The sequence below is a fragment of the Lepus europaeus genome, chromosome 20, assembly GCF_033115175.1.
Source record: "Lepus europaeus isolate LE1 chromosome 20, mLepTim1.pri, whole genome shotgun sequence".
Lineage (NCBI taxonomy): Eukaryota > Metazoa > Chordata > Mammalia > Lagomorpha > Leporidae > Lepus > Lepus europaeus.
In genome coordinates this window covers 54,922,955-54,937,722 of record NC_084846.1, presented here as the reverse complement: position 1 = coordinate 54,937,722, position 14,768 = coordinate 54,922,955, and the positions used below count along the sequence as shown (strand labels likewise).

Sequence of the window (14,768 nt, the reverse complement as noted above, 5' to 3'; positions counted from 1 at the left end):
TGAAATAACCTGTAGAATTAGAAGCAGTTCTGTCTGGGAAAGCAGGAGCGATGGCTGATTGAGTTCAATGTTCCCTTTAGTCCCAGTTTAAAGTGGTTTTGCATTTCCTTGCTTCAGGCCCTGAGTTCCTTGGATGAAGATGACCCCAACATACTTCTCGCAATACAGTTGTCGCTGCAAGAGTCTGGGCTGGCCATGGACGAAGAGACGAGAGAGCTCAGCCACGAAGCATCCCTGGGAGCGATAGGCACTTCTCTACCTTCCAGGCTGGACTCGCTCCCCAGGAGCACAGAGAGCCCTCGGGCGGCACTGAGCAGCTCCGAGCTCTTGGAACTTGGTGACAGCCTCCTGAGGCTAGGAGCAGAGCGCGATCCGTTTTCAGCTGACACGGTGAGTTCACACCCTCCCCGTGAGACGGGCAGAGACCACTGCCCCTCATCCAATGACCCTGACTCCGCCAGCCAGGACCCCAGCATCAACGACAATCTTCTCGGCAATATCATGGCTTGGTTTCATGACATGAATCCACAGAGCATCGCCCTGATTCCCCCAGCAGAGAGCAGTGCAGAGCCGCAGCTCCCCTGTGTCAGAGCCGTGTCAGAGGACGCGGGGCACGTGGAGCCAGCGCCGCCGCAGGAAGACTCTGTGTGCCAAGACGCTGGGGTCCGTGAAGGGAGAGGCAGCCAGGGAGAAGACGCGCCCTCGGGAGGAAGCCTTCCGGCTGAGGAAGCAGCGCCTCCAGCCAGTGACAGTGGCCATGAAGCAGCTAGCAGAGGGGCTGGTTCAGGGGGTTCCAGTCAGACGCCTCAAGCCTCCAGTGACTGGCTGGAGCAGGTGCACCTGGTGTGAGCACACATTGGACTCTAGGAGTCACTGCAGGGACAGGGGTGCCAGGCTGAGCGTGCGTCACAGAGACTTTGATTCACTCAACCCCCAACTCAGTGACAAGCCACTGGCCTGGGGTTCCGTACAAAGCAGTTCCCTGAAGTGGTAGCTTCGTTCTCGGTTGTAACCATCCAGGGAACGCGCTCCGTGTTTAATTGGATAGCTTTCCCCCCATTTTGCTGACAGAAAGAAGAGCGGGAGAGAAAGAAACACAGATAGAATAAATGGGCCGTGTTCCACATTCTGAGAAAAGCAGCCCTCTGTTTCGCCCGGGCTGGCAGCACTCACAGGGAGCATTCCAGTGCGAGGCTGCCCTCCTGGTTCGGGGGTGGCTTTCCTTTAAAACCACCCTCCCACCCATCTGCTTCATCCGAGCGGTTCCTTTGGACAGACCTGGTGAGCCGTGCGTCCGCAGGCACCTCCTGCCCCGCCGTCACTTCCCCCCTTGTTGTCCGAGCAGCGTGAACTGCGCTAACCACGGCTTCTCTGTAGTGCCGCACCTGCCACAGCATAGTGAGTTCTCGTTTTCACCTGAATCAGAGGTTTCTTTTCACGTCTCTTTCCAGCCCCATTGTGCCAAACTCTGACTTGTGTGCTGACAAGGCGTGTAGTTGTGCAGTGTCCTAGCGCGCTCAGGGCAGCGCCAGCGGTCCCGGGAGTAAAAGGTGCCACTTGGTAGCAAAGAGGTTCCGGAACTTAATGGGCTTTTGTTGCCATGGAGACTGCATTTAAATAAATGTAGCCTGTAGCTTAAGTTAACTAAACCTAATGCTGCTGTTAAAAACAGTTTATTTTAATACGAAAATACAGTTGATTAGCAACAGCGGTGCTGTATTTTAAGAGACACTTTATTGGAAGTGCAATCATAGTTCTTTGTTTTCACAATTTTACAGTGCATTCTAATTACTAATGGGTGCAATTACTTTTAATGGTAAGTGTTTTATAAAATAGAAAAAAAAAGTGGAGTTTTCATGAGTTATAGTAAATCCCACAATTATTTAAAAATTCAATAAAACATCCTGCGCAACATGTTTTACCGTGCCTTTGCCTAACCTGAATGGATAGTTGCCAGTTAAATAAGTGAGTAATTCAAGTTTCAGTGTCTCTTCTGAAGTAACTATGCTATGAATTGCAAAGACCTCCATAAAACCACCCATGGCCTTGCCTTTACAGTAAATAAAACAACTAAATGTTCCGTTTGTTTGCCTAAATTGCCACTGCTGACGTGTGTGTGTTCTATTGCACAATACTCATTTGCTGTGTGATTACTGTTCAGTGTTGAAAAAAAATCAACTTCCTAGTTATCAGTGTCTTACTGTGAAGAAAATACTGGTCTTAGTTGTAATTAAGATACAGTGGTACAGTGTGTAATTAAAACTAGAGAAAACTGTTGGAATGGCTGTTTTACTTACATATTCTCAGCACTAGCATTACATAAGCAACATAGATCTGCGCAACACCCTGTTTCTGTTTGGCCAGGTTGTCAGCAGGAATCTGCAGATACCAGAGTGTCAGCACTGACTTTGTATGGGCAAGCCCTGGGTCCGGTAAAAGGCTCTGTTAGTAGCGATAGCCACATGAGTTGTGATGATGATTTTTGATTACTTTTTACTTTTTTTTGCCCTCGAACCCTGCTTTTAAAATATTTTTGTATTGTGACTTCACATGGCAAGAACATTTTAATGAAAATATTTGCTATTCCCAGGTTCTGCTAGGATAAAGCGTGTGAGGATTGTTCCCGTGCCATGGATAGCAAAAGGTCCACATTCGGTTTTGTTTCTCCAGTTATCAGACTCTTGATGCCAATCCCTACGGAAGTTAGCGGGGGAAGCTGTTAACTTGATCTACAGTGTATTACTGTATGTTAAACTGAACTAGTCCATTCAAGGATTTTTTTTACAAATTTATTTTGGAGTAAAAAAATCTCAACACCAGTAATTTGTAGACCACGCTGTGAGTTTCCAGTAGAGAGAGTCCGCATCACGCGGAGGCGTCTCGCGCAGCTGCGGGCAGGTGACAATGCCTGCCCTGTGTGGAGGCAGCGCCTGCAGCGGCGCCTGGGGCCTTGCACCCTGTGCAGTTTTTGTGCTGTTCTCTCCTGAGCATGAAAAATGATCATCATCCAATTTGTATTTCCTTGGGACATACTTTAAAAACAACACAGTCATTGACTTTACAATTCAGTAATAAAGTTTGGCAAAGCCTATTTTGTAAACAGTTAATTTTATAATGTTAAAAAAAAAGTTAATCTAACCTTGACTTGTTATTTGCACTTTCATAGTCTATACTTGATACATTCCCACTTTATATACGGTAGGATTCTACAAACGTGTAGATGTTGGCCAAATGAATGCTGTTAATAATATGTAAAATTCTTTGATTAAACATTTATTACTTAAACTACTTCCATTTGTCTCGTTACATTATAGACTGTTAGCCAAGTCAGGAAGCTGATTTTCTTCAAACTAAATCCCCTCCAGTATTGTGGGGTTAATAAGTGGGTTTTTTGCATGTAACTGATGAGTATCTAAAGTCTTTACACTAGGCAACTTACAGAGCATCTTACACTGCAGTGAGACACCCCAAAATATTGTATGACAATGTGTTAAAACATTATGATTTCCGTGCTCTTTTTCATCTCCATGGCTTTAAGGAGAAAAAAGTTAGGATTTCTTACTTGGAATCTCTGGCAGAAACACACCAAAAAAGGATATAACTGTACGATGTATTTTGTGAAATTGCTTAGGACAGGAAAAAAACTTTATGCCAATTGGAACACAAGTGATTGCTTCTCTATCACTTTATTATTGTATTCTTTCTGAATTACAAACCAAGCCTTGGCATCAGACCTTAGTACACATCAACAGATTCCAGGCCGCTGGCTGGTGCTTCATGGTGTCTGCCAGTGAAAATGATTTCAAGTCATGGCACATATTTTTGCCTTTAATTGTGTGAATCTGAAACTGAACTACTGCCGGAATCCATGGGCTGAATCATTCCTTCAGTGGTGTTGGTTGTTACAGCACTCATCTCATTTTTGTTGCTTTTTATCCTCAAGTATTTGTCACATACCTGTTATGAATTCAAATAGGAGATTTAGTGGAGTTTGTTTATAATTTCAAAACAGTTCTATTTCAGCTCTAAAAAATATAACCTTAGAATCTAGATATTGGGCCGGCGCCGCTAATCCTCCGCTTTGCGGCGCCAGCACACCGGGTTCTAGTCCCGGTTGGGGCGCCGGATTCTGTCCCAGTTGCCCCTCTTCTAGGCCAGCTCTCTGCTATGGCCCAGGAGTGCAGTGGAGGATGGCCCAAGTGCTTGGGCCCTGCACCCCATGGGAGACCAGGAGAGGCACCTGGCTCTTGGCTTTGGATCAGCGCGGTGTGCCGGCCGCAGCGTGGCGGCCATTGGAGGGTGAACCAATGGCAAAAGGAAGACCTTTCTCTCTGTCTCTCTCTCTCACTATCCACTCTGCCTGTCAAAAAAAAAAAAAAAATATATAGATATTAAATGGTAAATTAGGGGATTTTTTTTAAGGCTGGCATAAAAACTCGATAGCAAAAGATGCGTGTGGTCAGCTGTTGGCTGAGTGGTAGTTTCAGCTCAGCATTGTGCTGTGGAAGTAATTCCTGGGTCCTCAACATCGCCTTATGCCTTGCCAGCTGTTAGAACCTCATCCTCAGATGGACAGATCTCTTTCTAGAGAGGTAGAAGTGACTTTCTAGACTTCATTACATGACAGTCCTTATTTTAGGAACTGGCAGGGTCACAGCTATTTATTTATTTATTTATTTATTTATTTATTTGAAAGGCAGAGTCACAGAGGGGCAGAGGGAGAGAGAGAGAGGTCTTCCATCTGCTGGTTCACTCCCCAGATGGCCACAATGGCTGGAGCTGTGTCGAACTGAAGCCAGGAGCCAGGAGTTTCTTCCAGGTCTCCCACATGGATGCAGGGGCCCAAGGACTTGGGCCATCTTTTACTGCTTTCCCAGGCCACATCAGAGAGCTGGATTGGAAGTGGAGCAGCCAGGTCTCGAACCAACACCCATATGGGATGCTGGCACTGCAGGTGGTGGCTTTACCTGTATACCATAGCATTGGCCCCTAGTCACAGCTCTTAAAGAAAGATGGATCCAAAGTTTCCTTTAATTCTCAGTTCCACTTAGGTCTGATAGGTAGCTGGAAAAAGTGGTGGCCACTTTTGAAGTGATTATTATTCTTTAAGTTTTAAAAATGTAATTTGATAGTGTTCCCTTTTTAAAAAAATTTTTTTATTCTTGAAAGAGTTACAGAGAAAGAGTGAGAAATGGAGAAATTGATCATCCATCTGCTGGTTCACTCCCCAAATGGCTGCAACAGCTAGGGCTGAGCTATGCCAAAACCAGGAGCCAGGAGCTTCATCCTGATCTCCCACATGGGTGCAAGGGACCCAAGCACCTGGGCCAATTTCTACAGCTTTCCCAGGCTCATTAGCATGGAGCTGGGTCAGAATTGGAACAGCCAGAACTTGAACTTCACGATGACCACCTCTTAACAGTATTCTTCACCAGACTATTTATCATCCTTTAGCCATTAATCTTACACAAGTAAGTCTTACTAAGTATTAACAAGCACCTAGCCTGATGAGGTGTAAGTTTATAGACTGAGAGGTAAATACTTGAAAGAGTGAACAAAGCACAATATAGAACATGATAGTTGTTGGGAGAGACAACTCCCACTTTTCCTGGGCCATCTCTTCGGATATAGGCAATTTGTGACCTTGAAGACAGGGAGTATTGCCTGCTCTAAAAGCAGTGAATTCCATACCCTCTGTGTTTCTGGGCTACAGCATAAACCCACTGTGTGCTTGGTGTCCACCCAGGCCCATTGCGTGGTCCCTGTGGAGCTGGAAGTGGGGAATTGGCACAAAGATGCTGATGTTCTCTCTGCTTCCTGTGCTGTGAGTGATAAAGTCCTTTCTCCCTGACCCAGGAGTCTCTTGTCTTCTGTTAGCATGCCTGACTGCAACTGGATGGCTTACTTATTTGTAAGTAGCACAAAATGAAAGCTTAGATCGGGAAGCTTTGGCGTCCAGGAGGGGTTGTTGACCACGTTTTCCAGAAAAGGAGCCCTGAGCCAGCCTCAGGAAGGTAAGACGCCCTGGGGTCTGGTAGCAGATGTTCTCAGCCAAGTGATGGGCAGGGGGGTGCAGGCTGGGGAGGCTGGGGGAGACTGAGCGTTCCTCCCGTCCTAGTGTCCTGCCTATCAACCAGCAGGGGTGGGGAACATCCAGCCTGTGGAATGCAAAATAATTTGGTCTGGCCCTGCCAGGGCAACCACTGGCAGGACTTGGAATTCAGTAAATCTGCAGCAGGCTACTTTTTTTTTTTTTTTTTTTTTTTTTTTTAACAGGCAGAGTGGATAATGAGAGAGAAAGAGAGAAAGGTCTTCCTTTTGCCGTCGGTTCACCCTCCAATGGCCGCTGCGGCCGGCGCACCGCGCTGATCCGAAGCCAGGAGCCAGGTGCCTCTCCTGGTCTCCTATGGAGTGCAGGGCCCAAGCACTTGGGCCATCCTCCACTGCCCTCCCGGGCCACAGCAGAGAGCTGGCCTGGATGAGGGGCAACAGGGACAGGATCGGTGCCCGGACCGGGACTAGAACCCTGTGTGCCGGCGCCGCAAGGCGGAGGATTAGCCTGTTAAGCCACGGCGCCGGCCTAGCAGGCTACTTTTTAAGTTAACTTTGTATGGCCTGCGAGTGGTGTTACAAATATCCAAATGGCCCTTGGAGGAAAAAAGGTTCCCACCCCTGGTCTAGAGGTTTAGTGAGGAGAGTGGGACTGAAAGCCACCTTCCTGAGATGCCGTGGTGGGCACCCTGCGGGCAGGCAGAGGGGCGGTGCTTTCCTGGGGAGGGGCCTGCGGCGAGCTTTCTGATTGGGAGCCTCGGGTGGATTGCAAACGTTAGAAGGTCTGAGCCACAAGCAGAGGCAGCGCGCTTCAAGTGTGGAAGTGAATGCAAAGCCTTGCCTGGGAGTACAGAGCCGGCTGCACCCCGGGCCTGGCCCCTGCCACGGCTGACTTGACCACCCATGAGGGCAAGGTGCTGGGTGCCGAGTGACAGAAGGTGCCCCAGATGGCTAGGTCAGACGTGGCTGTATGCCCGGGAGAAGGCAGAGGGGAGCCCCCTGGGCCCTGGTTCTGACCGCAAGACATCACCACTGTGCTGGGAGAGGGTGCTGTCCAGGCAAGCAGCCTGGAGCAGGGGCAGAAGGAGAACAATGCAAACGCTTCTTTCCCATAGGCAGCCGCTTCTACCATGCTGCCTCCCCCTCCCCAGCCCCTCCACCGGGGTTGAGGGCTGTGTGTGCCATCTTTTGTGTCCTCCACGTGTAGCTCTGACTGCCACACATCCTCAACTCCATCCGCCTTCCTGGAGTGGAAAAGGCCTTCGGACCCGCTCCGCGGTGGGGAACGGAAGATAAAGGGGTCTTGCCTGCAGGGAATTCCCTGCAATGTGGCTTCCAAGTCTGAAATGCAACTGATGGGTTAGACGCCCGCACGTACCGCCTCATGATTGTCAGTGGGATTCTCCTTCCAAGGGCTGCCACCTGTAGAGAGGGGTACTGGGGCATGTAAGTCCCTCCCCAGCCTGTGTCCCTGCCCCTCTCAGGTCACCAGCAGAAGCTACGAGAACCCAGAAGGAGAAAGGGAAACCAGTGCTTTACTAGACTTATTGGGAGGCCGCACCCTTTGAGCCTTTGCGCAGCACCACGTCGCCACCTGCTGGATATAACTGCCAGTACACCCGATTTGAAACTAGGCAGCTAGTGACTCAGGGCTAAGTTCATGCAAGCCTTGTCACCTGCCGCTCTGACATCACCCCTGCGGGGTGGATCATCTTGTCAGGAGGACTGACACGATGGGAAGGCTCTGACAGGCTTGACTAGTTGAATGGAAGGGCTTCCACTTGAAGTACCTGAATTTTACCAGACATGTGGCTACCTTTGGAGGCAAAGCCACCAGCTCAGTGGAATCTCAGCTTACAGAATGCACAGGCTTAGTTCGGTTGCAGTTTTCATCAAATCCCAGCAAGATTTTGTGGGTGATTTTTTTTAAAGATTCTATTTATTTATTTGAGAGGTAGAGTTACAGACTGAGAGTTCACTCCTCAAATGGCCACAACAGCTAGAGCTGGGCTGATCTGAAGCCAGCAGCCAGGGGCTCAAGCACTTGTACTGTCTTCTACTGCTTTCCCAGGCACATTAGCAGAGAGCTGGATCAGAAGAGGAGCAGCTGGGACTTGAACCGGTGCCCATATGGGATGCCGGCACTGCAGGCAGAGGCTTAGCCCACTGTGCCACAGCACTGGCCCCTTGTGGATGATTCTTAAATGTATATGGAAAGGCAAAGCTTAATAGCTAAAACAATTCTTAAAAATCAAGTGTAAGGGATCATTCTACCCAATTTCAAGACAACAGGAACAAAAGCAGTAGTTCTGGTGCAGGGATGGACACGTTGATAAAAGAACAAAGAACCAGAAACAGCCACTCGTCAGCTGACTTTCACAAAGGTGCACGAGGAAAAAGGTTTGTCTTTTCCCCAAATGGTGCTGGAATAACTGGTACAAGGCAAGCAAAAATATGAAGCTCTACCTAAACCACACAGCTTGTACTTAAAATACAAAATGTTAGAAAAACATCAACTCTTCAGCATCCAGACTAACCAAAGACATTTCAGGCTTGACACCAAAAGTATAACCCATAAAAGAAAAAGTGGATAAATTGACCTTCACCAAATGTAAGACGTTTGCTCTGCATGAGTGCTGATGAAGATGAAAAGACAAAGCCACAGTCTGGGAGAAGCCATTTGCAAACCACATACCTGGCAGAGAACTCATACCCAGAATATAGAGAACTCTTGAAACTAAACCGTAAAAAGACATCAATCCAATATCAAATGGACAAAACACACAAAGGGACATTTTATTAAGATGTTCAGCAGCACTAAGCATTGGAGAAACAGTAAGACACACTGCACACCTATCAGAATGACTAAAACAAATAGTAGTGTCACACCGAATGCTGGTAAGGGTGCAGAGACTAGCCGGCGCCGCGGCTCACTAGGCTAATCCTCCGCCTTGCGGCGCCGGCATACCGGGTTCTAGTCCCGGTCGGGGCACCGATCCTGTCCCGGTTGCCCCTCTTCCAGGCCAGCTCTCTGCTGTGGCCCGGGAGTGCAGTGGAGGATGGCCCAAGTGCTTGGGCCCTGCACCCCATGGGAGACCAGGAGAAGCACCTGGCTCCTGGCTTCGGATCAGCGCGGTGCGCCGGCCGCAGCGTGCTACCGCGGCGGCCATTGGAGGGTGAACCAACGGCAAAAGGAAGACCTTTCTCTCTGTCTCTCTCTCACTATCCACTCTGCCTGTCAAAAATAATAAAAAAAAAATTAAAAAAAAAAAAGGTGCAGAGACTGGATTACTTGCACACTGCCAATGGGAACATGAAATGGGACACAGTGTCACAGTTTCTTGGGAAAACTAAGCTTGTCCTTAGGGTATGACTCAAGGCATACACCTCTGGGTGGCATCGAAGAGAAATGAAAGTTTGTGTTCACACAAACACCTGCACACGATTGTTCATAGCAGTTGGTCTGTGATAGCCAAACACAAGAACGCACCAAAACGGTGTGCAGCAACTTGGATGGATCTAAAGGGACATTAGGCTGAGTGAAAAAAGCCAACATCAAAAATGACACTCTCTGTATTACTCCATTTATTAAATGTTTTTGAAATTACAAAATAGACATGGAAACAAATTAGTGGTTGCCAGGGGTTAGGGGTGGGGAGAGGGGGTTTGACTCTAAGAGGGTAGCACAGTGGGACACCTTCCTGGTGACAAAGTAGCTTCTCAGTGGCAGCTGGGTGAATCCCACATGTGACAAAATCAGATAGGAACATTTACCAAGGTCAACTTACTGGCTTTGATATTGTACTTTTCTTTTCTTTTCTTTTCTTTTTTTTTTTTTTTTTTTTTTTTTTTTTTTGACAGGCAGAGTGGATAGTGAGAGAGAGAGAGACAGAGAGAAAGGTCTTCCTTTGCCGTTGGTTCACCCTCCAATGGCCGCTGCGGCCGGCGCACTGCGCTGATCCGAAGCCAGGAGCCCGGTGCTTCTCCTGGTCTCCCATGGGGTGCAGGGCCCAAGCACTTGGGCCATCCTCCACTGCACTCCCGGGCCACAGCAGAGAGCTGGCCTGGAAGAGGGGCAACCGGGACAGAATCGGTGCCCCGACCGGGACTAGAACCCGGTGTGCCGGCGCCGCAAGGTGGAGGATTGGCCTAAAAACAGTGATTTTAAAATACACACACACATGCCTTCTATGGCTCCACTCATTCTAGCCAGTGCTCTTCCTTTTATGGACATCTTGAGTTGTTTTACCGACGTATTGCACATCCCTGGATTTTGGACCACCCGGCGGATTTTCAAATTGTGGAAACTTCTCGAAGAATGAGTTTTTAATCGTGAGAACAGTGAGTCTTCTCCTTCCATAGGCTGAGCCTTAGAGGGCTGTCTTGGTCTAACTCTTCGTGACAGCAGGGACATCACGACTTGAAGTCCCCGCTCGCCCGCTGTGGCGGCCACACGACAGCCGCGTGCGGGTGGGAACGCTGCGCCCGCCGCCCTGGGACAGCAACGCCCGAGGACGGCCACCTGTTTGTCCCTCTGTGGGCACACGAAGGCGTTCTGGGTGCTAAGGCGAACGCGCAAAACCCCTCGCTTCCCAACGGTCTTTGCTCTTCGGGACCGAGTCAGCTCCGCGCGCCCAGGTCCCGCGCCGCGGGCAGGTGGCTGCGCGGTGACAGCCGCCTCCGGAGCCCGCAGTGCCCAGGGTGCGTCCGCGTTCCCCGCGCCTGCCCCCGGCTCAGAGGCGAACGCCGGGCTCCGGGACGGCGCTGGGCGCGGCGGGAGCCCGGGGCTGCCGAGGCGGAGTGCGGGGCGCTGCTGCCCGAAGCCTCGCCTCCGCCGCCTCGGCGCGGTGCCGACGCCCCTTTCCCTTCGGCCTCCGCACGCGCCGCGGTTTCCCTCGGGGGCTGGGGGTGCGGGGAAAACACGGGGGCCCGCGGGGTCCCTCTGCCTCTGTGGTTCCTGGGGGGCGCCTGCGCAGCACCACGAGCACCGCCCTCCGGCAGCCTGACGCCCCTCGCTGTCCTCCGCGTCCCTTCGTCTTGGAACGCGGTCTGTGCGCGGGGACCTGGGACTCCAGGGCCCTAATGGGGAGGGGCTCCCCGAGGCTCCGCTGGCTCCTCGCCTTTCCCATCACGACCGTGTTCCGTGTCCTGGTCACACGTGATTGGTCGACTTCATCCCTGTCTGTCCCCTCGTTCAGTCTGTCAGTGTCAAGCCCTCCGTCCCCAGCGCCTCCCTTCTGCACCCTCACCCCCACCCCACCCCCTGACGCTGAGGAGCCCCCATCACCAACGCGGTGATCGCTCCACAGACTCCTCCCTGCCCTCCGCAGAGCACCCGCGGCGCACCACCGGGGCGCTCCGTGCCTCTGCTCACACGGAGCCCGCTGCTCCAGGCCTGGGCAGAGGAATCAGGGAGGCAGGGATACAGACGTGGCTCGTCTGTGTGCAGCTTTTGCAAGCATCTCACACCAGCGAGGTAGGAGACGGGGGTGGGGTGGGGTGGGGTGGGGTGGGGTGGGGTGTGTGCACTGTGACTTTCAGAAATGCAAGCTGGTTGTGTAAGATACGTATGAATGAATCCATTCAAAATGCTGTCGGACTTCTTTGTAACGGATAGAGTGTTCCAGTTTCGCAGGATGAAAAAGGTCTGGAGACTGGGTGTGCAGCGTGTATATTCTCAGCACTGCCAAGCTGTACACGGAAATGTTGAAGATGGGGGCGGGTGTCTGTGCAGCAGTTGGGATGGCACGTGGGATACCAAAGCCCAGATCAGAGCGCCCGGGTTTGAGTTCCACCTGTGCTTGCTTTCCATCCAGCTCCCTGCTAATGCATTCCAAGGGAGGCAGCAAGTGATAGCTCAAGTCCTCGGGTCCCTGCCACCCACCTGGGAGACCTGGCTTGAGTTCCAGTCTCCTGGCTTCAACCTGCCCCAGCCCTGGATGTTACAGCCATTTGGGGAGTGAACCAGCAGATAGACAACATCTGTTTGTCTCTATCTCCCTTTAAAAAAATTTAACACTTTAATTAAATGTTTAAGATGGTAAATTTTATGTTGTATTTTATTACAATTAAAAATAAAAACGAACTTTAAAGTAGCAGGGAGCTTCAAAAGAAGTGGTCCCCCGGTAGTCAGAGGAGGTGGTCTCTGAGCCACGCCCACAAGTGCAGGAGAGACGGTGACAGTAGCGGCTGACACTCTGCCGAGCCCTTCGTGTCCATTAACTTGCTTCATCCCCTCGAAGCCTGGCGGGGAGATACCAGTATTCCCTCTCATCTGACTCGAATCCAGGGAGAGGCGGAATTCCTTGGTTTATCTTACTCTTAATAATTGCTAAAATATTCCCACGTTACGTCCGAATCAAGAGAAGCAGAAGTGAGTGTAGGTTTTTGTAACCCACTTTATTCACATTTACAGTTTCCACTAGTGCCTAGAAAACTTCAACAAACTAATGATCATACAAACGTTTGTGAGAATATCATTATGATATTCATCTTTGGAATTTAGAGACATCAGAAAGTCTTGAGGGGCAGTGCTGTGGCAGAGTGGGTAAAGCCACTGTCTGCAGTGCTGGCATCCCATATGGGTGCCGGTTTGAGTCCTGGCTGCTGCTCTTCCAATCCAACTCTCTGCTATGGCTTGGGAAAGCAATAGAAGATGGCTCAAGTCCTTGGGCCCCTGCACCCGTGTGGGAGACCCAGAAGAAGCTCCTGGCTCTGGCTTCGGACCGATGCAGTTCCGGCCATTGTGGTCATTTGGGGAATAAACCAATGGATGGAAGACCTCTCTTTCTGCCTTTGTTTTTTTTGACAGGCAGAGTTAGAGAGATAGAGACAGAAAAGAAAGGTCTTCATTCCGCTGGTTCACCCCCCAAATGGCCGCTATGGCCGGCGTGCTGCGTCAACCCGAAGCCAGGAGCCAGGTGCTCCTCCTGGTCTCCCATGCGGGTGCAGGGCCCAAGCACTTGGGCCATCGTCCACTGCCTTCCCGGGCCACAGCAGAGAGCTGGACTGGGAGAGGGGCAACCGGGACTAGAACCCAGGGTGCCAGTGCCGCAGGCAGAGGATTAGCGTAGTGAGCCGTGGCGCCGGCCTGCTCTTCTCAACACAAGCAGCCTTGGCCTCTTGACTACTGGCTACTGTCTAGGGGCCCAGTTTTAGGGCCTTACTGCTAGTCAGCTGTGTCTGCTTTGTGAAATCGATATGGTGTAACAAGGCAGTTAAAATTTCCCCCAGCTGGAACTCTTATCCCTGCAATGTAACCCCACCTCTTTAACTGTGGTCGTACGCCCACCTTCCCAGAATGCACCCATCACATCCGGGACCAGGGAGCATGGGAAGAGCAAGCCCTGCTTGTATATCTGATGGGGAGGGGTACGGCCCCCTCCCTGATAAAAAGAGGTGGAAGGCGGGAGAGAGCGCACCTGCTGAACTGGTCTAGGACGGACATCTGCCACTCTAGCTCAGAGGTAAAGTTTTCAGTTTTCCTTTCTCATTTTCAGACAACTCGTTGGCCCACTCCTGATGGGTAGTCATCTGTGTGGGGCAGCCCACGCTTGTGCGTGAGTGTGTGCCTGTTCCCTCATGTTAAGTCGATTCTGTTCTTATTTGCATGCAATACTAGTCTGCTTAGTGGGTCTGCAGGAGAAATGAACCTGGATTGGAAATTAATATACTCACTGCCCACATCAGAAAGATGTCCAGCCCTCACTATCCTCTTCCAAAAACTGGTCCCTACTAGCGACCCTATGGTTGATTAAATTATCTTGAAGGTATCATGTATGTATGAAAAATAAAGTAGGGGGCCGGTGTTGTGGTTGAGCGGGCTAAGCCAACACTGGTGATACGGGCAACCTATACAGGCACTGGTTTGAGTCCTGACTTCTACACTCTGATCTGACTTCCTGCTAATGCACCTGGGGAAGCAGCGGCGGCTGCCCCAAGTATCTGGGCCCCTGCCATCCAAGTGGGGGACCTGGAGGGAGTTCCAGGCTCCTGGCTTCAGCCTGGCCCAGCTGTAGCTGTTGCAAACACTTGGGGAGTAAACTAGCAGATGGACCACCTCTGTCTCTCCCTCTGGAATTCTGCCTTTTAAATGAATGAATCTTTAGAAAAATAAGTACATTCATGTTTAGGTTTGGGTCAAATTCCCAAGATGAGCCGGCGCCGTGGCTTAACAGGCTAATCCTCCGCCTTGCGGCGCCGGCACACCGGGTTCTAGTCCCGGTCGGGGCACCGATCCTGTCCCGGTTGCCCCTCTTCCAGGCCAGCTCTCTGCTGTGGCCAGGGAGTGCAGTGGAGTTTGGCCCAAGTGCTTGGGCCCTGCACCCCATGGGAGACCAGGAGAAGCACCTGGCTCCTGCCATCGGATCAGCGCGGTGCGCCGGCCGCAGCGCGCCTACCGCGGCGGCCATTGGAGGGTGAACCAGCGGCAAAAAGGAAGACCTTTCTCTCTGTCTCTCTCTACTGTCTACTCTGCCTGTCAAAAAAAAAAAAAAAAAAAAAAAAAAAAAAAATTCCCAAGATGTCTCATTACCAATATGCAAATACCCCACACTAAAAGCAATTGAGAAACCTACAGCACAGCTGGTCCCAAGCCTTTGGAGCGAGGATTTGCGCCTGTATTCTGACAGCGTGCGGTGGGCGGGGCCGAGGCCGTCCCGCACCCTGGAGCCAGAGGTGCCTTGAAGGAAGAGGAACGCAGCCTGGGACGCAAAGCT

The 14,768-nt window shown here is 50.8% G+C and overlaps 1 protein-coding gene across 5 annotated transcripts in view; it reads left to right on the top strand.

The window, feature by feature from the left end:
• Positions 1-5,901, top strand: part of ANKIB1 (ankyrin repeat and IBR domain containing 1) — a 155,372-nt gene extending 149,471 nt beyond the window's left edge. For 3 of the 5 annotated variants that reach the window (XM_062178057.1, XM_062178056.1, XM_062178058.1), the window contains one exon: positions 118-3,264. In XM_062178057.1, the coding sequence (XP_062034041.1) occupies positions 118-849 (732 nt within the window). In that variant the 3' untranslated portion in view covers positions 850-3,264. Of the gene's footprint in view, positions 1-117; positions 3,265-5,856 lie in introns of those variants that run through there. The other 2 variants (XM_062178059.1, XM_062178060.1) reach the window with 2 other exon arrangements.
• The last annotated feature ends 8,867 nt before the right edge of the window (positions 5,902-14,768 follow it).